The sequence below is a fragment of the Prionailurus viverrinus genome, chromosome E1 (assembly GCF_022837055.1).
Source record: "Prionailurus viverrinus isolate Anna chromosome E1, UM_Priviv_1.0, whole genome shotgun sequence".
In the NCBI taxonomy this organism is placed as follows: Eukaryota; Metazoa; Chordata; class Mammalia; order Carnivora; family Felidae; genus Prionailurus; species Prionailurus viverrinus.
In genome coordinates, this window is record NC_062574.1 from 48,384,201 (window position 1) to 48,411,179 (window position 26,979).

Genomic DNA, 26,979 nt, shown 5'->3' on the forward strand with positions numbered 1-26,979 from the left:
AAAGCCCGCGAAACGCTCTTTCCGGCAGCGAGGCCGGACGGGCGCTCTCCCGCAGCTAGGGCAGGAAGCGCTCCCCTTCTAGGCTCCGCCTCCTTTTCATGCCCGTATCCGAGCGCCGCGCAGCTTTTCTGCTCCGGCCCCCGCGGAACGTTCTCGCCTCTCTCGGAGAGGGGGGGACTCTCCCCCCGCCCCCGTTTGCCCTGCTGTCTCCAGCCTTCTCAGACCCGGCCCCGTCGCCCGCCGGGCTCCCTCCCGCAGTTCCCGACTCCTCCGCCGGGTTCCGCTTTGTAGCCCCTCCTCCGCTGGGGCGCGCGGACTCGGCCCCGCTCCCCTCCCGGCGCGCCCTACCCGTCTCGGGCCGCGCAGGACTACATTTCCCAGCGGGCCGAGCGGCCGGCGCCGAGGCTGCGGTCAGGTGACCGGGTCGCGTGGCCCGAGGTGAGTCAGGGCCGGGCGGGCGGGGCCGCGCCGGCCGCTGCACCTCGGCCGTGGCCCCCTAATCCCCCTCGCGGGCCCCTCAACCTGGAGCAGCGACGTTATTGGCACTTCTCCGAGTGTTGGGCTCGTCCATACTCGGATCGGACTCTAGGAATGTCCTGATTGCCCGTGGGGACAACTTCACCCTCGGCCGGGGATTCTGATCCGAGAACTGAAGTTGACAGCTCGGCAGCCTTGCTCCTGGATCCGTCCGCTCTTCTCACCGCCTCATTTCCTTCCCCAGGATCGTCAGTGGGTTCGCCCCGAGGAGAGCCGACCGCCCTGGGCCGCTGCTGACCTCTGGCAGAGTTGAGCCAAAATGTCCCCGGAATCCAAAAAGCTTTTCAACATTATTATTTTAGGAATTGCCTTTATGTTTATGTTCACCGCCTTTCAAACTTGTGGAAATGTGGCGGTGAGTCGGGATCTGTTCTCCCTCCTTTGAAGTGCCTACCATAAACGCGTTCCAAAGATGACGATAAACGTTAATTACATCGGACAGCGCGCTTAAACGACACCTTTTATTTTTCTGCCCTACCCTTCCTCGTTTTTATGCTTAAGTTTAATTTGATGTGTCAGACATTTCTTGCTAATAATAGGGTATCGGGACGGGGTGTTAAACAGTATGGTCTTCCTCTGATCTGACTTGGGGTCTGTACGTGTTGACCTGTTATTTCTTGTCTGTATTAAGGTTTGCATTAGTACTGGGAGAATGCTTGGTACTACTATCGGTACTAGTACTAAGGCATAGTTACAGCTGCTCTCTGCCCCTTTCCCTGTCATCGGTTTGCCTTTTCCTGTTTTGCAGTCCATTTCATCTCTCATAGTTGACTTTCTGTATTCAGGCATGGTGCATCCCGAATTTTATTTTACTGAGTACTTCGTTCTCAGTTCTCGGAGACAAAGTTTGGTGGGGATGGGGAGGGAGACTGCAAAGTGTTTTCATTGATTAGCTTTATCTTCCACACAGCAAACTGTCATCAGGAGCTTAAATAGCACAGATTTTCACGGCAGTGGATACACCAGGTACTGTACCGTGCGATCGGCTATATTTTATATACTACGGCAGTTACCTGAATCTTAGAATCTCCGGCAGTAACGTTGTGATTGAACTGGTAGCGATTGCTTTTTCTCTGCCCCTGGGCTGTTTGGGAGAACATAATAGGATAAAGGTGATGAGTCTAGGTTTCACGTAGAATTTCAGACTAGGTCTGAGATCCTGGTTTCATGACTTAATCACTGCCTTATGTTAGGCAAGTTACTTCTGTCTGTGAGCCCAATCTCCTTGCTCAGATGATGCGTGTAAAGCCCTTGGCACAGTGCCTGGCACTTAATAAACACTCAAGTATTGTCGTTAATTATGTCTTCTCAATCCTAAACCGAGGATGTTTTATACGACTCTTGAAACATTTGGTCCTCCTGTTTTGGTAATTTCATGATGATTAACATGCTGCCATCAGGAGCTTTTAGATTTCTGTTAAGGTGTTTAGTCCCGATTTTACAAAAAAATGAAAAGACGTTCATTGGGATCCAGGCGGGGAATGTAACGCATATGTGGATATAAACGCATACGGGTTTCTTAATTTCTCTGTAATTAACTCTAAGGTGATGACCAACACCCCCTTCCCCCAAAGCTCTTATTATTTGGTTCTTTATTATCTATCCTACACGGATCTTCCGTATGATATTTGAGACTAAAGCAATGTTAATGTCCATTTTTCTCAGTGGTTAATAACACCCTAGTTCTTTTTGTAGCGCTCTGTCTTCGTGTACATTCCAAAGAACGCTTGCTGTTTGAGGTTCATGGAAGCCAAAGAGTAATTTACTTTGGGTTTATGAACAGAGGCTAGTAAATGAGTCGAGGACCCTCAAAATGGTTTCAGTCGCACTTTGCTGCAAGACACACGTAACTAGGGCCGGGTCTCCGGTAGCTGAATGATGTTCAAGTGATGCCATTAGATTGAGTTAAATAAGTTCCAGTTTAGGCAAGTGATAATTCGGTGCTTGTTATTTATATAACAGCGAAATTTTATGTTGTTGCCAGGAGTTGTGAGCTAAGTGTGTAGAGCAGGCTGTTGACTAGGGCTTCTGGAATGAGCTTACCAGGGATGGCGTCTTGGCTCCAACCATTCACCAGCTATCCGGCTGGACTTTTGGCAAGTAACTTAACCCCCTTGTGTTCCGGTCTTCTCTTCTGAAAAATGAGGGTAATAATAATACTGTCTTCACAGAACTGTCAGGTTTAGTAAAGAAAACATGGAAAACACTTGGCACGCTGCTAGCTTTTATTACAGTTTACCAGGGCATTAAAAACTACTGTCCAGGGCAAGCTGATTCCAAGAGAAATTTGATGAGACTCCCAAGATTTTGCAGAAGTGAAAACTGTATTATGAGATGCAGCTTAATGAGAGAATTATTATTAACTCTAAAGAAATGAATGCTTAGGTCAAAAAAAAAAACCCATACACTTTAAGTAGATTTGAAAAAGTGCACTTTTGAGACAGCGATTCAAGGGTTTTGTTTTTTCCTTTTATGTGTTATGTGCACAGCATGGCAATTATTTATGGAGTGTTCTCAGCTTCAAATTTGATTACACCATCAGTGGTTGCCATTGTAGGACCTCAGCTCTCTATGTTTGCAAGTGGTTTATTTTACAGGTGAGTAGTATGATTTTCTTTCATATCACCCAAACACCTTCAGCACCTTTCAAACACGCAGGAAATATTTGACGAGAATGTGCCAAATTGGGGGCGCCTGACTGGCTCAGTCGGTGGACGTGCGACTCTTGATCTCGGGGTTGTGAGTTCAGGCCCCGCTCTGGGTGTAGAGATTACTTAAATTAAAAAAAAAAGATCTTAAAAAAAAAAAAAGAATCTGCCCACTTGGATTACATAGAATACAGGCAGTATTTTAGGGATTTGGTTCTCTCCTTGATGCCCCGGGATACCATGTTGTTTAAATGTCCTGGGACATGTGCGTATTTCCTTTTGTTTTACTATTAATAAAAATAGTATCCAGAACTCTCTTTCTGTGAAAGAGATCTCGTTCAAATGAAAGAACTAAGCTTTTTTTCTGGGTTGCAGAACTACAGTCCCAGCATGCGCTAAGCAATTGGCAGAGGCCGATTGCAAACCTTCGTTCAAGTGTCTGATCTTACAAACTTGAAGCAGTAAATTAAGAATGAGTAGGTCACGGGGCGCCTGGGTGGCTCAGTTGGTTGTGTCTGGCTTCGGCTTGGGTCATGATCGCCCGGTTCGTGGGTTCTAGCCCCACCTCGGGCTCTGTGCTGACAGCTCAGAGCCTGGAGCCTGCTTCAGAGTCTGTGTCTCCCTCTCTCTCTCTCTCTCTGCCCTTCCCCTGCTCACGTTCTGTCTCTTTCTCTCTCAAAAATCAAAAGACAAAAAAAAAAAAAAAAAAAAAGATGAGTAGGTCACGTTTGTCCCTTTTTTCCCAACACTGGAGAAGTCCTTTACAGGTTGAATTAAAAGAGAGAGAGAGAGAGAGAGAATCCTCAAAGTTGGTTCCTAGAAGGCATACTTGGCATTCTCTTTAAGGTATTGTTTGACTGTAATACATTGACCTGTTGTATTTTAGCATGTACATTGCCGTTTTTATCCAGCCTTTCGCATGGTTCTTCTACACAGCCTCTGTCTTCATTGGGATCGCAGCTGCTGGTAAGCATCCTGATGCTTATTTTCTCCGTCTTCTGGGATTTCTCTAAGAGTGTCATGTGTTTAGTATGTAAAGCTAAGTGGTGACGTTCTCTTGGTAACCTTTCGGTTTGAATTCTAGTGCTTTGGACGGCACAAGGAAATTGCCTGACAATAAATTCAGATGAGCACACTATCGGGAGAAACAGTGGAATTTTCTGGGCACTCTTACAATCTAGGTAATAGTCCTTCCGGAGCTTAAGCTTTCCTTTCATTATTCTGCCACACCATTTTCTAGATCTTTGCCGTATGGAAAATTCAGGTCTTCCGTGTTACGTGGCTTGAGTTTGTAGCTGCATACGATTCACATTTAAAATTTTACGGAATTACATAAAACGCGTGGACCTACCTCATTGTAATTCATGACGAGTAAATAGAAAATAATACTAACCATAGCGTATTTAGCGCCTGCTATATTTCAGGCAGGGACTGTTGGCTTCATGACTAAATTTCAGTAATCCTCACCACCTCATGACACCAGAAAGTATTATCTCTGTTCTACAGACGAGAAAACAGAGGCCTAAAAGTGCAGTAACTGATCTGATTTAAGCCATCCTTAACTGGATTCCAAAGACCATGGCCTTCCCACTGAGCTACACCTGATAGCTATTGACAAGTATGTTGAAATTCAAAAGTGAGGGGCGCCTGGCTGGCTCAGTCAGTAGAGCATGCAACTCTTGATCTCAGGGTTGTGAGTTCAAGTCCCACGTTGGGTGTAGAGTTACTGAAAGATAAATACGTTTTATTTAAAAAACTTCAAAAGTGAGTCCAATTACATCAACACCGAGCAACATACAGCATGTTCTATATTTCCTAAGTAGAAAGCAAAAACAGTCATTTTATCATGGAATCTGTCCTGAGGATTTACCCTCATGGATATCACCCAAAATTGGGGTGTTGGTAAGGTTTCACGAATGCAGATGTTTAGTGTAAGGGGGGGGTGTATGTTAAGAAACCGGAGTATAAGCGAAAGGTTCTTTCTCCAGGAAAGTATGTTAAGTAAAGCATCTGATTAGATGCAGGGGACTAAATCATGGGTTTTTTTGTTTGTTTGTTTGTTTTTTTTGGAGATTCTTTAAAATACAGGATTTGAGAAGTAGCATCAGCCTGCTTCCACATAGTCATTTCCAGAGTGCCAATAAATCACATGTTTCCGAGCGAGTCAAGTCTTTGTAGGGTGGTTCTGAATCAGGTTACTGTCACGTGGGAGGAGACTGAATTCCATCTGGGTCAGTGACAGTTTTCAGAAAAGGGTCAAGGTGGCGTCGATAATGATCCAGGCAGGTAGCTACTTTTAAAATTATATATGCCCCCCCCTCTTTTTAACAAATAATGGAAACATTGCTTTAAAAACTGTAAATGTGGAAATAAGTCCTCAACATCCTCTTCTCCCTTTTCTTCCCCCAGCTTGTTCTTTGGAAATCTCTACATATATTTTGCTTGGCAAGGGAAAACTCAAATATCAGGTTTGTTTATTCACTTTGCTTTATTCACACATGTTCGAATACATCCACAAAGTATCCATTATTGCTTTGTTCGTATCGTGGCAGTGAACCGTGCTGCCTGAAGTCCTCTCAGATTTTACCTGTTAAGTAACTTTTTTATCTTGTATTAAGCCAGGATTTTAGTGTGGCCTGTGCCTCAAGCAGCATCTCGAGGTATAGAAGGTTATGCTGTGTATGACCATAATGTTAGACTTTTGTACGCTTCTCTGGGTACAGAGTATGATTAAAATTCTTGTGCTGTTTTTCTTTTGGCTTATTGGTATTCCTTTAACTGAAAGACAAAGGTGGAGGTATTCTACTTAGTTCTTTATTGGAGATTTTCGCTAACGCAGGAAAAGTAAACATTTAACGAGGAAATGTTTGGATGGTCATAAACAGCTTCTGAACACAATGCGGACTCTGAAGTTGTGCGCGGTTGGTGCTATCTGCTTTCTTCTTTTTTTTTCTCCAGAGAGTGACCGAAGGACAGTGTTTATTGCCCTGACAGTGATTAGCCTGGTGGGGACAGTTCTTTTCTTTCTCATTCGGCAACCAGAGTCTGAAAATGTCCTGGGAGAAGATGAGTCTTCTGATGACCAGGACCTGGAAGTCAACGAGTAAGAAGTTGGCATGTTCCTTTCTATCTAGAAAAAAACAAAAACACGTATACGTATATGTGTATATATAAATGTTTATTTTTTTAATTTTTTTTTTTTTAACATTTATTCATTTTTGAGAGACAGAGCACAAGCGGGGGAGGGGCAGAGAGAGAGAGGGAGACACATAATCCGAAGCAGGCTCCAGGCTCTGAGCTGTCAGCACAGAGCCCGACATGGGGCTCAAACTCACAAACCGCGAGATCATGACCTGAGCCGAAGTCGGACGCTTAACCGACTGAGCCACCCAGGCACCCCTATTAATGTTTATTTTTAAGAGAGAGAGAGCGACAGAGCGCAAGCAGGGAAGGGGCAGAGAGAGAAGGAGACACAGAATCCAAAGCAGGCCCCTGGCTCCAAGCTGTCAGCACAGAGCCCAATGTGGGGTTCAGACTCACAAACCGTGAGATCATGACCTGGGCCGAAGTCGGACACTTAACCAACTGAGCCACCCAGGCGTCCCAATATTTATTTTTGAGAGAGACAGAGAGACAGAGCATGAGCAGGGGAGCAGCAGAGTGAGAGGGAGACACAGAATCTGAAGCAGGCTCCAGGCTCCGAGCTGTCAGCACAGAGCCCTACATGGGGCTTGAACCCACAAACCGTGAGATCGTGACCTGAGCCAAAGTCAGGCACTTAACTGACTGAGCCACCCAGGTGCCCCAAAAATATATTTTGAGTAGAGCTAGTTTTGGGATTAGTAACCTTTTCATAGTCCTAACTGATAATCCAACATTGGGCAGACATGAGGAAAAAATTTTATTTGTATTTATTTATTTTTTTAAGTAGGCTCCATGCCCAATGTGGGGCTCGAACTCATGACCCTGAGATCCTGAGATCAAGAGTTGCAGGCTGTACTGACTGAGCCAGCCAGGTGCCCTGAGGAAAGAGTTTTAAAGCCAAGAGAATGAAGATAAAGGGTAGCTCTGGGGAGGAGGAAGGGAGAGGCAGAAGAGGGAGGGGGAGAGCCTACAGGGGATTTGAGCCCAATCCCAGGTTGCGGCTGACAAGTTATATGACCCTGGACAGTAGCAATAATCCCCTTAGTTCCCCTGGGTCTCCGTTTCCTCCTTCAGTTCAGCTGGTGTCCCCTCCCGTGTGTTTTAATGTGCAAAGATAACAGCCTTATCAAGTTACATTGGAGACAGTTTTTGCCCTCAGTTACGGTTTGTGTGGTCCAACCCCTAAAATTCCCCCATTCCTGTGGCACATGTGAGTGGCAGGGCCATCAACAGTTGGTCACGCCCAGTCTCTTACGTGAGGTGCCTGGTTTTGTGCTAACCTATACAGGTAGGTGGTCTTCCCCAGGGTGGTCCCAGTGGGGAAACAAGTAAATGGCCTTGTGTTTTTCTACAAACTGTAAATTAACTTGAGCATATTTCAGTTATAAGTAAAACTAAAACATCACAGGCAATTTTTCTGCAGGTACCATCCAGGTTGGAGGAGAAGGAAATGAGAAATCTTTGCCAGGCTCGCTTTGCTTTGTGTGTGAGTCAGTAAATTGTGAAGATTGCCTTATCGCTCTTCCTGCATTGTTAGAACGTGTGCACGGGGCATTCTGTGCTGCCTTGTTAATCCCCAAAAGGCCTAAACCTCTCCAGTCATCGGTTCATTAAGCACTCAAAATTTCACTGTTTAAAGCAAAAGAGAGGCGTGACCTTGGTTTGAACACGTGTATTTATGCGTGTGTATGTGTATATACATACGTATATATATAACGTGTATGTATAACGTAAACTGTATATGTATATACCAAGCATAAACTGATAGATGTTGGAGATTCTATGAACGTGAACACCACAGATTCAGCGAAAATTGAACACCTGTTCTTTTAGCAAATGTCAGCTGTGTGTGCTGTGCAGACAAAAAGAATCCCCTCCCTTTTTCTAGGGAACTTCCCCGATGGAGGATCGCGTAACTGATAAGGCACAGTACTGAGGAGTGCCGATCAGCCTTTTTAGCATTTTCTCTCCCTGAAGCGTCTCCCCAACTTGAAGCTTCCTTGTCTCTAGTCTATAAACAGCACGAACTCTCTGCCAGCCCCCCTCTCAACCTGAGGGATACAGCAGCGAACAAGACCGAGAAGTCCCTGGTCTGGAGGGACTTCATTTTAGAGGGGGTGTAGATTCCATGTGTGTAAAACCGCAGAGGAAATGCTAAGAAGGCAGCGAAAGGGGGTTGGGGGTGGGGAGCTGGGTGGCTCCCTGCGGCCTGACTGGGGAGGAGGGACGATCAGCTGATGGCCACTGATTGCCAAGACCAGGTGGTAGACAGGGGTGTGGTGGGTTCCAGGGCTGCAGGGAGGCCCGTGGGAGTCAGCCCGGGGAGGGAGTAGAGGTAGGAGTGTCTGCAGCAGGCAGGGATTCCGTTCTGGGAAGCGGCGACAGGAGTGCGGGTTCTTTTCTGGGTGCGATTGGAAGCCACTGAAGGAGGGGCGCCTGGGGGGGGCTCCATCGGTTAAGTGTCTGACTTCGGCTCAGGTCATGATCTCGAGGTTCACAACCAATGTTAGAACGTTTTTATCACCCTCCTCCCAGAGAATCCTGTACCTCTTAGCAATCCAGTATGAGAAAATAGAAATCTGAAACAGAGCAGACTATAGACGTATGGGCTTGAGGTGGGGGGGCGGGGATGCCTCGCAATTCGAGGATATAGTAGTTACATGTATGTAATTGATACGACATACACGTAAAATTGTAGATGGAGTTGCCAGAGAAGGCTGAGAAGGTAACATTTAAGACGTAGGGACGAAAAACCATTTTCCCTCCACTCTTTCGTGTTCTTAGCTGAGACCCCTGTAATAAAAGAGGAACGAGGGGAAAAAAGCAATCAGAAACTTATTAACACGTATGGTTCGTGTATCCGTGAAGAAACGCCAGGGGAAAATGAGTGATTTCCCAGGATGCCTCAGAATTTAGGCATTAAATACCCGTCTAAATCGGGAAAGGGGAGGTGGATAGAGGCGTCTTAGGGGAGAGTAAATGATTTCTCGGAAGGATGCGCGGACCCTTGCAAGAATAGGTGGGAGACATAGTTTGTGACAAGCTGTCTGTGTCTGGTCTCCCCTCTGGTGACAAGAGTCCATCTTCCCTATGTGATGAAACTTCCGGAGGTGATTTATAACATTTGGGTTCCTTCTAGAGGATCTGTCTTTAGGCAGATGAGGGAAGTTCCAAGAAAGCCTGTCCCCCCATGTGCTGTTTTTCTCGTGCCTACCGCTCGACATAATCAGTGTTCCAAAGCGGCATGTTTTGGGGTGACCCGTTCTGCTACTCTTCAAAGTCAGGACCTTAAAGAGGTAGGCTGGGCATGAGATGGGAAGGTGTTGAAGGGTTTGAGAGGGGTTCGCAGTGATCGTGCTCTGCCCGCTTCGTCATATTTCAGAATTCTACTAGAAATGGCTTCCTTTAATAGGTCATTGATTTGCACCCGAGTGCTGGCTGGCTCGCTTGTATTGTAACAGGCTAGAGAGTATATAAATCAGTTCCTACTTATTTGGGTACTGAAATGTAAAATACTAAAATCCTACATCCGAGCCTATCCATCTACAAGCGTCCTATCAGTTATTTGGAATCTGAAGAGTATTTGCCTCCAGGCAAGGCATGCGTTTTTATGGTGAAAAAAGAGGTTTTCCTGTCCGTTAGAACAGACTACCTTTTTTGTGTCAGTAATTCATTTATATAAGTCAACTGGATCTCCATGAGGTTTCTTCTTTTTTTCTTTTTTGTAAGTAATGTTATTTAAAGGGGTGCCTGGGGGCGCCTGGGTGGCTCAGTCGGTTGAGCGTCCGACTTCGGCTCAGGTCACGATCTCACGGTCCGTGAGTTCGAGCCCCGCATCGGGCTCTGGGCTGATGGCTCGGAGCCTGGAGCCTGCTTCCGATTCTGTGTCTCCCTCTCTCTCTCTGACCCTCCCCCGTTCATGCTCTGTCTCTCTCTGTCCCAAAAATAAATAAACGTTAAAAAAAAAAATTAAAAAAAAAAATAAAGGCGTGCCTGGTGGCTCAGTCGGTTAAGTGGCCGACTTTGGCTCAGGTCATGGTCTCACGGCTCGTGGGTTTGAGCCCTACATCGGGCTCTGCACTGACAGCGTGGAGCAGCCTGCTTGGAATTCTCGCTCTCTCCCTCTCTCTCTGCCCCTCCTCTACTCACACTTTCTCTCAAAATGAATAAATTAAAACTTTAACAATATATTATTATTTAAAGGTGCCAGAGGAGTGTGGGGCACCTGGGCCACTCAGTTAAGCGTCTGACTTCGGCTCAGGTCGTGATCTCATGGCTCCTGAGTTGGAACGCCGTGTTGAGTGAGCTCTGTGCTGACAGCTCGGAGCCCGGAGCCTGCTTCGGATTCTGTTGTCTCCTTCTCTCTCTGCCCCTCCCCCACTTGTGCTCTGTCTCTCTCTATCAAAAATAAATAAACGTTAAAAAAAAAAAAATTTTTTTTTTTTTAACGTTTATTTATTTTTGGGACAGAGAGAGACAGAGCATGAACGGGGGAGGGGCAGAGAGAGAGGGAGACACAGAATCGGAAACAGGCTCCAGGCTCCGAGCCATCAGCCCAGAGCCCGATGCGGGGCTCAAACTCACGGACCGCGAGATCATGACCTGGCTGAAGTCGGACGCTTAACCGACTGCGCCACCCAGGCGCCCCAAAAAAAAAAAAAAAAATTTAAAGTAGTCAGAGTGGGGGCACCCGGGTGGCTCAATTGATTAAGCTTCCGACTTTGGACGCTTCAGGTCACGATCTCACGGTTTGTGGGTTCAAGCCCCATGTTGGGCCCCGTGCTGACAGCTCAGAGCCTGGAACCTGCTTCGGATTCTGTGTCTCCCTCCCTCTCTCTCTGCTCCTCCCCTGCTTGTGCTCTTTCTCTCCCTCCCTGTCCCCCTCTCTCTCTCTCAAAAATAAACATTAAAAAAATAACACAGTAGAGTGGAGGGAAATTGAATTTTTACTAGTTGTTTTTACAGTATGAAAATAGGGTGGGGAGGCTTCTGTCCCGCCTGAAGTATCCTTTCTGAACAGGACGTGTGTGGACGTGAGCCACAGATTTAGCATGAGAGAATCGGGTTTGGACGCTCTCCCCTCGTCCTCTGCAGCGAGGACAGGGTCCCATATTGTGCGGCAACGGAAATACCTGCCAGACCTCGTAGAGGACGGTGTTGTGACCAACGTCGGTGAAAACGCGATCGCTGTTTTGTTCCCTTTACAGCTTTCAGGGGAAATCACTTTGATCTCTTGTTTTTATGTTTTCAGGTCTGCCCAGAACACCATGGCAAAGGCAGTAGACGCGTTTAGTAAGTATTAGAAAACACTGGGTCTGAAATGCCAGAGCTGTTCGGGGACAACTGCGACATTTGCCTTTCCCCCTCCCCCCGCTAACTTTGGATTGACGATCCCCCAGTGTTTCCGTGTCTCCAGGTATGCCGCCCCGGAGCGTGCTAGTCTTCTCAGCCAGTGCCTCTGGAACTGGGGGGGCGCGCGGGGTGGACGGGGCCCTGCAGGGGTGGCGTGGGGAGGGCCAGAGCGCTCGGGGGGCCGGAGCTCCACGCCAGGAGGCGAGGACACACGGGCCGTCCCCTCAACCGAGTCTGTCGGCGCGGTCGTGCTCCTCCGCGGAGGGCTCTTCCCGGCCAGGCCTCCCTCCGTGTTCACGTCGTGTCCTTCCTCACCACGGCTCTGTGTCATATAGCGCACGCCTGTCATTCTCTCCATTTGATGGAAGAGGAAACCGAGGCTCAGAGAAATGATTTACCCAAGGTCAAGTAGCTAGGATGCGGCCGAGCTGGGATCGGAGTCCAGAGGGTGTGACCGGCAAAGCCAGTGATTCCCATAACGGTCATCTTGTGGCTCCTTCAGAAAGCGGCAGACGCGGCTTCCGATTCTAATAAGGCCTGATGTGGGCCAGTCCTTTGCTTCTGCCTGGAGCCCTCGCAGCCTCTTTGTCTCCCAAGGAGAGTCTGACGCCGTCTAGAAGGGAGCAGCCTTTTGGGGCCACGTTGTTTCAGTTAGGACCCTGGGCCTTAGGCTCTTCTGTGCTTGTGGCCAGCCGACAGGTTGCCTCGGGCCAGGGTGCAAACTCTTGGTCGAATCGGCCATGGCCTAAGTCAGATGACCGAAAGCACCCAGCTTTTAGCCAGCAACTCCTGTAGTCTCCTTTTCTAGAAAGGGCTTGTGGGGTGTGGTATTCTGAGCTTTGAATATATGGCATATTATTGTTAAGGCTGTTTAATCAGGCTTTTATTGTACGTATTTCTTACATTTCGGGAATGCGTTCGTAATTACAACTGGGGCTACCCATTATAATGAGAAAGGATGTAGCCTGCCTGTCCCCCAGCAGGATGGGAGGTCACTGCAGTCGGAGGTCTGGCTCTCAGCTTTGCAGACCTAGAAACTTGTCTGTCACGAGCGCCACCATTGATCAGAAGGGCCGGAGGGGAAAGGACTCAAGCTAAACCCACAGAAGTCGCAACTGAACCGTTGATGATGGCATTTAATATGTTTTAGCGAGCCCTTCATAGATACTCCCTTCTTGTGATCCGGGGCCCAGAGAGCCCCCTGTGGTAGCTTGGCGAGCCACGGGGTCGAGGGAAAGGGGCTTGCCTGGGTGATCTTCAGGCTTATGGGATGTTCCGTCCAGCCTTGGGCGAGGCTCGATGCAGCCCCCCTCCCGCTGGCTGCGTGTTGACACCAGATTCGAGATGTCTCTCCCGGATGTACAGACTTTGCCTCAGCCTGTCTGTAAAATGAGGCACTAACGTCATTAGGGCCACACGGTTTCGTCATGGAACTAGTTGGTTGCTGAGCAGGCTTCAGGACTGATGGGATGCTGTGCCGTCTAGTCTGGGGAGGAAGGAGGGGCAGCCAGAAAGGTGCTACAGGGCAGGCGGTTTGAGGAGCCGGTTCCTGGGCCGTGGGGAGCAGCGGGAGGCAACGAGGCGGCGCGGAAGCCAGAGCGAGCACAGGAAGAAGAAGAGCGTCCAAGCTTTAAGTCATCGGTCATCCGTTGTTCACTCATCAGACGCCTCCAGTTGATGCTGTGATGAATGGGGGGCAGAAATGGTTTCTGTGCATCTGAAAAGCACTTCATCCCTCAGCTGGACGTGTATGTTTAATGGGATTCTGGAACACTTCATTGAAATTTTTAAAAATGCATTTCTTGGTCTTGAGGAAACAATCCTGAAGTCCCTCTGGAAGCAAAAATGTGTGAGAATAGCCAAGAGAATTTTTGAAAAGGATTTAACAGGCGCCTGGGTGAGCGTCCCAACTCTTTTTTTTTTTTTTTTTTTTTTTTAATTTTTTTTTTCCCAGCGTTTTTATTTATTTTTGGGACAGAGAGAGACAGAGCATGAACGGGGGAGGGGCAGAGAGAGAGGGAGACACAGCATCGGAAACAGGCTCCAGGCTCCGAGCCATCAGCCCAGAGCCTGACGCGGGGCTCGAACTCCCGGACCGCGAGATCGTGACCTGGCTGAAGTCGGACGCTTCACCGACTGCGCCACCCAGGCGCCCCGAGCGTCCCAACTCTTGATTTGGGCTCAGGCCACGATCCCAGGGTTGGTGGGATCGAGCCCCGCGTTGGGCTCTGTGCTGAGCGTGGAGCCTGTTAAAGATTCTCTCTCTCTCTGTCTCTCTCTCTCTCTCTCTCTCTCCCTCCTCCTTCCTCTCCCCTCCTTCCTCTCTCCTCTTCCCCACTCAAGCTTGCTCGCTCTCTAAAAGTAAAAAAAAAAAAAAAAAAAAAAAAAAAGGACTTTCCCTAATAAATGTTAAATTCTGCGAATTCGTTTGAAGACTTTGGAGTATGAGGCCCGTGTCCGCAATACAAGAAATCCAACGAAAGAAACTCTTAAGCGAAGTTAGGGAGCAGACAGCGTAGAAAAATATAGACTCAAACTTTATATATCCTAACGTTCCAGGTGGATTCGATGTAAAAATGAAACTACAAAAGTAATTGAAGAGACTAATCGGGTAGAGCAATGCCTTTTAAACAGGTCATTCGACAATAAGGGAAAAGAATGCCCTTTTAAAGTTGCTTAAAGTGTAAAACTTCAGTGTAAGAGAACAACCTAACGGAGTTAAAATGGCAGGGAAAGTATTTGTTTGAGTATAAGAAATGCGAATTTAAAAGTGTTCCATCAAAAAAGAAAGTTTTCCATCAAATTTCAAAAGATAAAAATAATAATCGTCTGTATTATGGATGGTGAGTACTTAACACGCATAAGACCATGCTGCTGATGAGAATACACATTTGTATTATTTTCTTTGCATTTTTTTTTTTAAACGTTTATTATCGAGAGACAGAGAGACAGAGAGACACAGAGCATGAGCAGGGGAGGGGTAGAGAGAGGGGGAGACCATCCGAAGCAGGCTTCAGGCTCCGAGCTCACAGCACAGAGCCCGACGCAGGGCTCAAAGTCATGACCTGAGCCGAGGTCAGTTGCCTAACCAACTGAGCCACCCAGGCGCCCCCGTTCGTATTATTTTCTGAAGAGCAATTTGTCTGCAAGTGTCAGAAGCCTTAGAAATATTTGTACCTTTACCCCAGCAATTCCACGAATAAGATTATCCTCAGGAAATAACTAAGCGTTTTTGTCAAGATTTAATTACTAAGATGTTTATGTAAGTGATTTAAATGTTCAACTACAAGGCGTCATTTTGTACATCTCTACGACAGATTATCCTAGCCATAAAAATGATCTTGATGCATGTTAGGAAATATTTTCTCTCTTATGTGAAAACAAACTTAGAAATAGTGTATGTGTGTGTGCGTATATATATATAACATACTATATACATATACTGTATATACGTATACTTATATACAGTAAAATTTGTGGTTTTTTTAATTATTTTTTTTAAGCTTTATTTAGTTTTAAGAGAGAGAGAGCCAACATGAGTGGGGGAGGAGCAGAGAGAGGGAGACACAGCATCCGAAGCAGGCTCCAGGCTCTGAACTGTCAGCACAGAGCCCGATGTGGGGCTCGAACTCACAAACCGTGAGATCATGACCTGAGCCGAAGTCGGACGCTCAACCGACTGAGCCATCCAGGCGCCCCTTAAAATTTGTTTTTATTAAAAAAACTTTTAAGTCCAGACGGAGACCCATTATTTAGATTGTGGGGTTTTTTCCTTAATAGAATAGCTTTATTGAGCTATAATTCACATACTATGTGATTGGCCACTTAAAGGGTACAATTCAGTCCTATTTAGTATCTTTCTAGAGTTGTGCACCTCTAACCACAGACGGTTATGGAACCTGTCCACCCCAGAAGGAATTTCTGTACCCATTAGCAGTCACTTCCTTTTCCTCCCCACTCCCCCCATCCCTTACCCTAGGCATCCATTAATCCACTTTCCATCTCGAGCTTCGCCTCTCCTGGACATTACGTCATACGAATAGAATCATGCTACGTGTGCTCTTTCGTGACCTGGCTCTCAGCGTCATGGTGTCGAGGCTCGCCTGTGTTCTAGCGCGTTATAAACAACGGGCTAGGGGCGCCTGGGTGGCGCAGTCGGTTAAGCGTCCGACTTCAGCCAGGTCATGATCTCGCGGTCCGTGAGTTCGAGCCCCGCGTCGGGCTCTGGGCTGATGGCTCGGAGCCTGGAGCCTGTTTCCGATTCTGTGTCTCCCTCTCTCTCTGCCCCTCCCCCGTTCATGCTCTGTCACTCTCTGTCCCAAAAATAAATAAACGTTGAAAAAAAAAAAATTTAAACAACGGGCTGTTTGTACTTCGTAGGTGGCACGAGTCACGCCGCTGTGAACATTCGTGTCCCGGTTTTCGCCTGGACGTTCGTCTGCACATCTCCGTGCACGCACTTGGTAGGAGTTGGGTTGCTCGCTCCCGTGGTCGCTGGGTTCAGCCTTCTGAGGAACCAGCAGATGTTTTCTCGCGCGGCCGCACCATTTTACGTTCCCACCGGCAGTGTCTGAGGCTTCCGGTTTCTGCACGTCCTTGAGTTACTGTCTTTCTGTTGACAGCTGTCCAAGTGGGTGCGAAGTGTCATCTTGTGGTTTTGATTTGCATTTCCCTAGTGGCTAAGGATGTGGAGCATATTTTCACATGCTTGCGGGTCATTTGCATCACGTCTCTGGAGAACCGTCTACTCGGGTCCTTTTCCCAGCTTTTAATTGGAGTGTCTTTTTATTGTTATTGAGTTGTAAGAACTCTTTATATATTCCGTATAAAAAAATCTCATATATATGTGATTTGCAAGTATTTTCTCCCATTCCTTCGATTGATTTTTCGTTTTCTGATGGTGTCTCTTAAACCACAAGAGCCCTACGTTTTTGACGTAGGCTGACTTATCTGTGTTACCTTTTGCGTGTGTCTTTGGTGTCCTCAGAAGGTTTTGCCTGACCCCTGGGTCACAAAGATTTGCTCCTGTGTTTTCTTCTAAGGGTTTTATACTTGTAGTTCTTACCTTCAGGTGGAGGGTCCATTCTGAGTTCATTGTCGTGTGCGTTGTGAGGGAGGAGTCCAACTTCATTCTGCATGGGGCCACGTGGTTGTCCTGCTGAAAAGACGGTTCTTCCGCATTGAATTGTATCGGCGCCCTTGTTGAAAACCCATTGACTGTATACGGCAGAGTTTATTTCTAGACGTACGTGTCTGATCTGACGCCAGTAATCCACTGATTACTGTCAAGCTTTGAAGTTGGGAAGTGTGAGCCCTCCAACTTTGTTCCGTTTCAAGATTGTGTTGGCTGTTGTGAGCCCCTGGAATTGCCATGTGAGTTTTAGGATCGGTGTGTCTGTTTCTGTAGATAGATGATGTGTTGTTGTTGTTATTGTTCGTAGACTTCATTTTTCAGAGCCGTTTTAGGTTCACAGCAAAACTGAGGAAAGTTCCCATAGCCCCCCCCCCCCCCGTCTTGTGCACAGCCTCCCCCACCCAAGTGGCATAGTTAATGAACCTGCTATCACACGCAGTCATCCTCCTGAATCCACAGCTCACATGGGGGCGTGCTTTTGGAGGTTGTACCTCTTACAGGTTGGGACAAATGCATAATGACATGTAGCTGCTGTTAGAGTATCATTCTGGATTATGTTTTAAAATTTCTTTTTGTTAAATCTTCCGATCTTTCAGAAACGAACGTGCTTTGCTAATATAATTATTTTTTTATTAAAAATGATTGTTTTGGGGCACCTGGGTGGCTCAGTCAATTAAGCGTCAAGCTCTCTGTTGTGGCTCAGGTCATGATCCCACAGTTTGTGAATTCAAGCCCCATGTCAGGTCCTGTGCTGACAGCGTGGAGCCTGCTTGGAATTCTCTCTCTCTGCCCCTCCCCTGCTCATGCTGTCTCTGTTTCTCTCAAAATAAATGAATAAACTTAGAAAAAATAATTGTTTTAGGGGTACCTGGGAGGCTCAGTTGGTTAAGTGTCTGACTTCAGCTCAGGTCATGATCTCACAGTTCGTGGGGTTGAGCCCCACGTCAAGCTCTGTGCTGACAGCCAGGAGCCTGGAGCCTGCTTCGGATTCTGTGTCTCCCTCTCTCTCTTCCCCTCCCCCGCTCACTCTCTCTTTCTCTCAAAAAATGAAAAACATTAAAAAAAAGGAAAACAATTGTTTTAAACGTCATACTGATGGTGTAGTTTTCCTGGAAATACATGCAAGTAGTGAAATGTCTCACTGTATTAGTCTCACCATATTTTAGTGAAATTAGAGAACAGGGTATCCTCTTCTGCAGGTGGTGACATTCGGGACCGTGCGTACGTGTCTTGTGTGACGTTTGTAGTCAGCTGTTGAGCGAGAACTAAAATCTGGATTGACTGTTCATTGAAGACGCTAGGTCATTGGCCTTAAATTATGAAATGTGAGCAGGTTCAAAAATACGGCTAAAATACAGTTTGTGTGGGGCACCGGGGTGGGTGGCTCAGTCACTTCAGGGTCTGACTCTTGGTGTCGTCTCAGGTCATGATCTCACGGTTCGTGAGTTTGAGCCCTGCGTTGGTCTCCGTGCTGGCAGTGTGGAGCCTGCTTGGGATTCTCCGTCTCTGTGCCCCTCCCCTGCTTGGTCGTTTTCTCTCTCTGTCTCTCTCTCTCTCCCTCTCTGTCAATAAATAAATTTAAAAAAATACACAGTTTGTAGACATGCATTTTCCGTTACAGATTTCAACTGCGTTGAACAGCATAAAAACAGACATTAAAGTGGTCGTAAACAAACACGAAGAACTAAAGTTTCAGTCCTCAGATCTAGAGAACTGAGAATCGCAGGAAGTGGTGTCACAGCCTCTGTCTGCTCAGAAAGTTCCCTCCCTGATCTAGTCCAGTCTTCAAGCCGCTCTGCGATAATTCCTCGGGTACATTAGCGCTTTGCCAGCCGTGGACTCAGCCTAACCTTCAGTCAAATCCATTGAAATAAGTCTCGGTTTTTTTTTATTCTATTTGTTTTCTCCGTTTCATGTTGTTTTTTGAAATCCGCGCTGGAGAGTGTTGGGGGGGAAAACACAACTCTAGAATGTATTTACGCAGCTGAAATAAACATTTTATTTAGAGGGCAGATGTAGTTCATCCCTTAAGCATCAGAATCATTAACCTCTGTCCCACTTTTTTTTTTTTTAGTGTTTGTTTATCTTTGAGAGAGAGAGAGAGAGAGAGAGAGAGAGACAGAGTGCAAGTGGGGGAGGGTCAGGGAGAGAGGGAGACACAGAATCTGAAGCAGGCTCCGGGCTCTGAGCTGTCAGCACAGAGCCCGAGACGGGGCTCGAACCCACAAATGGTGAGATCAGACCTGAGCCAAAGGCGGATGCTTAATCGACTGAGCCACCCAGGCGCCCCTGTCCCACTGTTTTTTGTCTCCTGGCATTATCGATGAGGGGTGTTTGGGTTGAGTAAATGGTTTAGAATTTTTGTTTGAGTAAGTAAAATCTAGTTAAGTACTCCTAAATTGTTTTCTTTCTTACAGGAAAGTCTCTTAAGTTATGTGTCACCAGGGAGATGCTCCTTCTTAGTATTACAACTGCTTATACAGGTAATGGGCTTCATGACGGGGTTTGGGTTTTCTGTTGCTGCATAATGCCAGTGAGGACCAAAAACAACCACTGTATTATTCATTCTCACAGTTCTGTGCACTGACGGGGCTCAGCTGAATAGTTCTACTGATGGTCTTTTTTTTTTTAATGTTTTTATTAAAAAAAATGTTTTTTTAATGTTTATTTATTTTTTGAGACAGAGAGAGACAGAGCATGAACAGGGGAGGGTCAGAGAGAGGGAGACACAGAATCAGAAACAGGCTCCAGGCTCTGAGCTGTCAGCACAGAGCCCGACGCAGGGCTTGAACTCACGGACCGCGAGATCATGACCTGAGCCGAAGTCGGCCGCTTAACCGACTGAGCCACCCAGGCGCCCCAAATGTTTTAATTTTGAGAGAGAGAGAGAGAGAGAGAGAGAAGAAGGGGCAGAGAGAAAGGGAGACACAGAATCTGAAGCAGGCTCCAGGCTCTGAGCTGTTAGCACAGAGCCCAACGCAGGGCTTGAACTCATGAACAGAACCGCGAGATCGTGACCTGAGCCGAAGTCGGACGCTTAACTGACTGCGCCACCCAGGCACCCCAGGACCAGGCTTTTCTTAATGCTTCGGCCTGGCACGAGCCCTGTGCCCCTTTCACTGCATCTCATTGGTGAAAGCATATCACAGGGTCAGCCCAAATTCAGTGTGGGAGAATTCTACACAGGGGTTGAAAACCGGTTCATCCCAACCAGTGATTTTAGGGCAAAATGGAGCACTCCAGAAAATAACCATGGGTAAAACCTTGTAACTTTGTATAGATTCCATATACTTTCTAATGAAATGGAACGACCTCTGTGGCTTAACCCTGAGAGTAGATGGAGCGCTCTGAGGTCTTAAGAATGAGGAAATCGGTTTCCTTTTAAAAAAATGCCATCAGGGGCGCTTGGCTGGCTCCGTCGGTTGAGCATCTGACTTCGGTTCAGGTCGTGGTCTTGCAGTTCATGGGTCTAAGCTCTGCCTCAGACTTGCCGCTCTCAGCGCAGAGCCTGCTTTGGATCTTCTGTCTCCCTCTCTCTCTCTCTCTCCCCCTCCCCCCACTCGCTCGCGCGCTCTCTCAAACATAAAACATTAAAAAAAAATTTTTTTTTGAAGGGCTGTCATGTTTTAAAAAAAAAAAAAAAAAGCCGCTGCAACGTGCCAGTGATTAGTTTTGCCTTTACGTGCATTGTACGTATAAACGTCTTTTTCGGAGAAATAGAATAAATATTAAACATCTAATTCCGTTGCATCAGCTCTGTGGCTCTACGGGGGAGTGACCCATCCCCCGAGGGAACTTTATCGTGTACATACATAGCTCAAATGCCACCAGCCACGGAGAAAACCAGGAAACGGAGGTTGTGGCTGTGTAACTAAATCTGATTTTTTTCCTCCAAAGGTCTGGAATTGACTTTCTTCTCTGGTGTCTACGGAACGTGTGTCGGTGCTGTAAATAAGTTTGGGACAGAAGAGAAAAGCCTCATTGGACTTTCGGGCATTTTCATTGGCATTGGAGAAATTTTAGGTTGGTTTAAAACTGTGGGGTTCCGCATTAAACCCGTTGGTTGTAGTCATCAGAGATACTGTAAGTGTATTTCATTCACTTCCTTGTCTTCGTGTTGTAGTCTCCTTGCTTAGTTCTTCTACTCACGTCGGTATGTCCTCGTTTTTTTATTATCATTGTCCTAAAACGAGGCAGTTGCCGTGTGATTCACAGACAGAACCGTAAACGGGAGAACACATCCAGCCTCCCCCAGCTTCTTCTCTTAAGACGCTTCGGGAAAATGTCTCGGAATCCCTGACTTTCTTGCCCCTCTGAATCTGACACCAGCTGGATGTCCGGCAAGATCATTCATTCGCTTCTAACTCTTAAGTGCTGGAGTTTGCATGCGTCCGACTCCCCAGGTCCGAGGGCTCAGTCCCACAAAGACGCCCTCACTTCAGACGCCACTTGTAAGTCCCGGGTCCCCAGGCTGCCTACCGGCACTTCTGTCTGACTTGCCTATGAGTTGGGAGGTTCCCATGAGCCCCCAGCAAAATGCTGTACTTACTGTTAAAGCTTTTTATAAAGGATACGAATGAACAGCCAGATGAGGAGGCACATGGGGCAAAGTCCAGGAGGGTCCCGAGCGTGGGAACCTCGGTCCCCATGGAGTCAGGGTGCATTACCCTCTCAGTACGTGGATGCGTCCACCAGCCAACCAGGCTGGCTTTCCCAAACCTGTCGTTGAGGGGTGTTTATGACTTTTCATCAGCGAGGCGGAGTTGATGAGATCATTGGCCAATGGCGATCGAAGTGGGTCTCCAACCCCCCCTCACCTGCCCTGAGCTCGGGGGCTGGCCCTGAAAATCCCAACCCTCAGATCAAGTCTTGGTCCTTCTGGCAGCCAGCGGGCATCCTGAAGCCGGCTAGCTACACCACCCCTAAACCCCCTGAAGAACCAACTCATCCGCATAAGCTCTGGTCCGGTCAAAAGGGAGGTACGAGGGAGCACAAACGAAAAACGTGCCTGACCCCGAGGAAAGCCACAGGGTTCTAGGAGCTCTGTGCCAGGAAGCGGGGAGGAAGGGGGAACAAGGCAAAGACCAGTGTGTGTTTTTCCTGGGCCACACTAGGGATTCCTCTTTTTGTATATATTTTCAAATTCCAGTTAGTTACCATCCAGTGTCATACTTGTTTCAGGAGTGCAGTGTAGGGACTGAACACTTCCCTCCAGCTGCCCGGTGCCCGTCACAAGTGCGGCTATTCCGTATCGGGCAAAGGTCGTTGGAGACCTTCACCCGTGTATCAGACGTTGTCACGTACGAGGAACTTCCCAGATTCATCAGATAACTGTGCATCCACTGTAGGAATAAAAGACTTCCTGTCCACGTGAAACTTAGGGCCTTGGGGAAAGACACAGACCTTAAAAAAACACAGGACCCTTCGAATGGCCAACGGGGATCATGCTATGGAGAGAGCAGACTTGAGTGTTTTTTTGTTTCCTGCTTTGCTGCCCACACCTAGAACAGTACCAGGTATTTAGATGTATTTGAACATGGGGAATACAGTTCTATGGATTGTTCTCACGTTTCTGCTCATCCTAGTATCTGTGACGGTTCTGGGGTGGTTTTTTTGGTTTTTGGGTTTTGTTTTGTTTTTTTACACAACTTTCTTGAGATATAACTCACATGCCATATATGCCCCCCACTTAAGGCGTCCAGGGCAGTATTTTCTAGTATGTTCACAGGGGTGTACAGTCATCACTACCCTCTAACTCTAAAACATTCTTTTTTTTTTAATTTTTTTTTTTCAACGTTTATTTATTTTTGTGACAGAGAGTGACAGAGCATGAACGGGGGAGGGGCAGAGAGAGAGGGAGACACAGAATCGGAAACAGGCTCCAGGCTCTGAGCCACCAGCCCAGAGCCTGACGCGGGGCTCGAACTCTCGGACCGCGAGATCGTGACCTGGCTGAAGTCGGACGCTTCACCGACTGCGCCACCCAGGCGCCCCTAACTCCAGAACATTCTTATGGCCCTTCTCCAGGCAACCACTAATCCCCTTCCTCTATACATTTGCTTATTCGGGACGCTTCATGGAAATGGAATCATAGAACGTATGGTGTTTTGGGTCTGGCTTCTTTCACTTCGCGGAACGTTCCCAAGGTTCTTCCACTTTCTAGCACATATCAGTATTTCATCCTTTTTTTCTCACTAGATAATATTTCGTTGCATAGATAGATCACATTTTACTTATCCATTCATCATTCGATGGACATTTGGGTTTCCTCATTTTTGGCCGTTCTAAATAATACCGCCCTGAACGTGTATGTATACTTTTTACGTGAACATAACATTTTCAATTCTCTGGGGTACGTAACTAGGACTGGAATTGCTGGGTCGTATAACAACACCACGTCCGACTGCTTTTTCTCCTCATGATGGGTCCTATTTTCATGCCTCTTTGCTTGGGAACAGTGGGGACACCAACACGACTCTGTGAACTTAACCTTGTGGGGTGCTGCCTGTTTTTTTATTCTCGTGAATATTCTCGAGCTTTGTTCTTGGCTACAGTTCGTTTACTTGGAAACAGTATGACTTTTTCAGGGCTTGCTTTTAAGGTGTGTTGGACAGGACCAGAGCAGGGCTCAGACGAGGGCTAATTATTCCTCGCTCCTGAGGGAAGACCTTTCTGTGCACACCCAGTGCCTGTGAGTCATAAGATTTCCTGTCTGGCTGGGGGGATGAGGCACTATTCCTGGCCCAGGGCGGGGCGCTAATACATCTAACCCTCCTGGATGGTTCTCTTGCGGGCCTCTGCTAATTTACTCACATTACGTGCTGATCAGCACTTAGGGAAGACTCAGGGGGGACCCTCTGTAGGTCTCTGGAGTCGTCCCTCTGGGCAGCTTTCCCTAATGATAGCCTGTTCTGGAACTCCATAGCCACCCATCAGGGAGGCTGTGGGATCCACCTGCCTTCCCCACCCCTCCCTGCAGCCCAGCTTAAACCTCTCTCTCGAACAGCCGGTGGGCAGTAGCCGGGTTCACCTCCTTTGCTTCCTCCCCCATCTCAGAGATCACTGCCCCTTTGTCACCTCATAGCTTGTGTCTTCAAAATTATTACTTCGGATTCTTTTAGGCAGGTGTTACATCTACTCCCTGTTACCCCACTGACCTAGAAGTCGGTTCTGACGTTTAAAATTTCTTCTGTTTCAACGGTTATTTTTTATTTTTAGTATCCGCGCTTTCTTTACCCCTTCATTAACTGGGCTGTTGGTTTATCGGTTTATTTTTTTCAAAGAATCAAAATTTTGACTTATTAAATTTTTCTGTTCTCTACGTCATTGGCTCCGTAGGTGGAAGCCTCTTTGGCCTGCTGAGCAAGAATAATCGCTTTGGTAGAAATCCAGTTGTGTTGTTGGGCATCCTGGTGCATTTTATAGCTTTTTATTTGATATTTCTCAACATGCCTGGGGACGCCCCTATTGCTCCTGTCGAAGGAACGGATAGTACTGCTTACATCAGTTCCAGGTATGGTGACTGTCATTTTATTTTATTTTTTAATGTTTGTTTATTTCTGAGAGAGAGAGAGAGAGAGAGAGACAGAGGGCAAGTGGGGGAGGGGCAGAGAGAGAGAGGGAGACACAGGAGTCGAGACAGGCTCCGGGCTCTGAGCCCTCAGCACAGAGCCCGACGAGGGGCTTGAACTCACGAACGGCGAGATCATGACCTGAGCCAAAGTCAGCCGCCGAACCAGCTGAGCCACCCAGGCACGCAATGACTTTCATTTTTCTGGTAATTTAAGGAAGGGTGGCAGGTCACGGGTGGCTAGATACTTATAAAATGGAGAAGTTAATCATGATCTGAAAATCTGTTATCTTTATAAGGTGACCTGTCAAATGGTGAACCGGAATTAGTTTAAACAGGAGCTCATAGGAAGAATCCCAAGTTCTTTTTGAAATGGTCGGTTTTAACCTTTCAACGCACCTAAATGTTTTTCTTGATCTGTGAAAGAGCCTATAAGTACCTGATGTGATTTCATGTGTCTGCTTTCTGAGTGGTGAAGAGTGGTGAGGAGAAGGGTCATCGGCCAGCCGGGTGGGCCGTCCGGTCCGTGCATAGCTGGTTTTGTCCGTTTTGAGGATCTCACTGTATTGCCATCAACTCAGATTCATTGTAGATGTAGACATTTGGGTCCAGATCCACCATCCAAGGCCGGCCCTGCCCAAACACAGTGTTTGCTCCCAAAGAGTTAATTGACCAGCGTTTGCCAGACCCTGAAGTTGAGCGTGTCTGAGCATAAATTCTTACTTTGGGGACTCCGGTATTTACTTCTTGTCCCATAGTGCGTAAAACTTGAAAGTGAGATGCTCTTGTGGGGCAGTGGCTTTTCCAGTTGAAATGGCTCCAGCAAGTATGGTCAGAACGCTCATTCTGGATCCATTTTCCTTTTATGCAGCAAAGAGGTTGCTATCTTCTGCAGTTTCCTGTTGGGTCTTGGGGACAGCTGCTTCAATACCCAGCTGCTCAGCATCTTAGGGTTTCTCTATTCGGAAGACAGCGCTCCAGCCTTCGCGATCTTCAAGTTTGTTCAGGTAATCTCTTCTCCACACTGGCCTTAAGTGGACTCCCCTTTTTTGTTTAGTGCTTTCAACCTTGTTTTTTTTAATGGTTCTTAAATGACAATCAGGGACAGCCTGTCAGGTATTTCTGATTGGAATTAGGAGGCAGAGAGGAGTGTGATTTAAGAGATTTTACAGTCTGGTCTTTAAAGTTTTGTTTGCTTGTTTGTTTGATTTTGAGAGCAAGAGAGAGAGCATGAGCGGGGGAGTGGCAGAGAGAGAGGGAGGAAGACACAGAATCCAAAACAGGCCCCAGGCTCTGAGCTGTCTGCAGAGCCCGACGCAGGGTTCGAACTCACAGACCGTGAGATCATGACCTGAGCCAAACTCGAACGCTTAACTGACTGAGCCACCCAGGTGCCCCATTTTATGCTCTGGTCTTACTGCTCAGATGAGAGGCTTCCTGCCTTAGATACCCAAATTCCTTTGTAATATAGACAAGCATATTTCTGCTGCATATGTACATTATTTTATTACTCAGTTTCTCACAAGATACTATTTTTTTTTTTTTTTTTTTTGAGAGAGAGGGAGGACACAAGCAAGAGAGGGGGGCAGAGGGAGAGAAAGAAAATCTTAGGCAGGCTCCACGCTCAGCGCAAAGCCTGACCCAGGGCTTGATCTCACGGCCCTGGTGTCATGACCTGAGCCAAAATCAAGAGTCAGACACTTAACCGACGGAGCCACCCGGGCGCCTCCCAAGACACTACGTTAAATGACAGGTTGCAGCTTACTTGGTTGGTAGCAGCTGTCAGCGGGAGTGTGTGGTGTGTGTTTGCGAGCTAGTGACCGATGAAGTGCTATCTGGATGCGGGAAGGGCAGGTGCGCCGCCGGTCACAGAAAGCAAGCCGGGGGGCGGAGGGTGGTGGGCTCCTTGTGGTGCCGTGGGGCCATCTGTGTGCATTTCCTGACTCGTCTTGTTCTGTCTCAGTCCGTTTGCGCAGCCGTGGCCTTTTTCTACAGTAACTACCTTCTCCTCCACTGGCAACTCCTGGTCATGGTGATATTTGGGTTTTTCGGAACTATCTCGTTCTTCTCCGTGGAGTGGGATGCCGCTGCCATTGTAGCCCGGGGCTCTGACTACCGAAGTATCTGATCCGGGGCCCCTCCGGGCGGCACGGCCGGACGACGGCCCGGCTGACGTAGCCACCCGTCGTCGCCGCCGAGTATTGGACGGTATTCAGTACGGAAAATCAAGGAATTAAGACCGCTCGATCTGCCAGGGTTGGTATTCAAGTTTACAGAGTTCAGCTATTGAAAGCAAGCAGAACGAGGGGGACTCGTTCTGTTCATTATAATTGTTCAAATATGTTGTTTTTCCATTCATCTGTCTCAAGTTCCTTATAATCATGTTAGAGAATGTAAATGTTTTCTTCTCCCTCCTGTTCTCTTTGAGAGATCCTGCCCCGATTCAGGATACGAGGCCATATGTCACATGAAGATCCTTGCTGGGTATGGAGTATGTGCTACTATGTAATAATAGCGTATGCTCACCCCCCGTGTGCGTCTGGGAATGACATTTAAATAAATCGTGAGATGCTGGCGTGGGATCTTTGACAAGA

General features: G+C 47.3%; 1 protein-coding gene across 4 annotated transcripts; it reads left to right on the forward strand.

Moving 5' to 3' along the window:
• MFSD11 (major facilitator superfamily domain containing 11) lies at positions 1-26,979 on the forward strand. 4 transcript variants are annotated; one of them, XM_047831993.1, is made up of 14 exons: positions 1-438; positions 722-892; positions 1,448-1,503; positions 3,027-3,134; positions 4,072-4,151; positions 4,270-4,366; positions 5,595-5,653; positions 6,144-6,288; positions 11,581-11,621; positions 19,233-19,298; positions 20,713-20,838; positions 24,154-24,328; positions 25,257-25,392; positions 26,349-26,979. In XM_047831993.1, exons 2-14 carry the CDS (start codon positions 797-799, stop codon positions 26,511-26,513), a joined length of 1,350 nt encoding a protein of 449 aa, XP_047687949.1. In that variant the 5' UTR covers positions 1-438; positions 722-796; the 3' UTR covers positions 26,514-26,979. The 4 variants fall into 4 exon arrangements, with proteins under 4 accessions (XP_047687949.1, XP_047687948.1, XP_047687950.1 ...); XM_047831992.1 differs by lacking the exon at positions 1-438 and having other exon boundaries at positions 445-892; XM_047831995.1 differs by lacking the exons at positions 1-438; positions 722-892 and adding an exon at positions 2,522-2,633.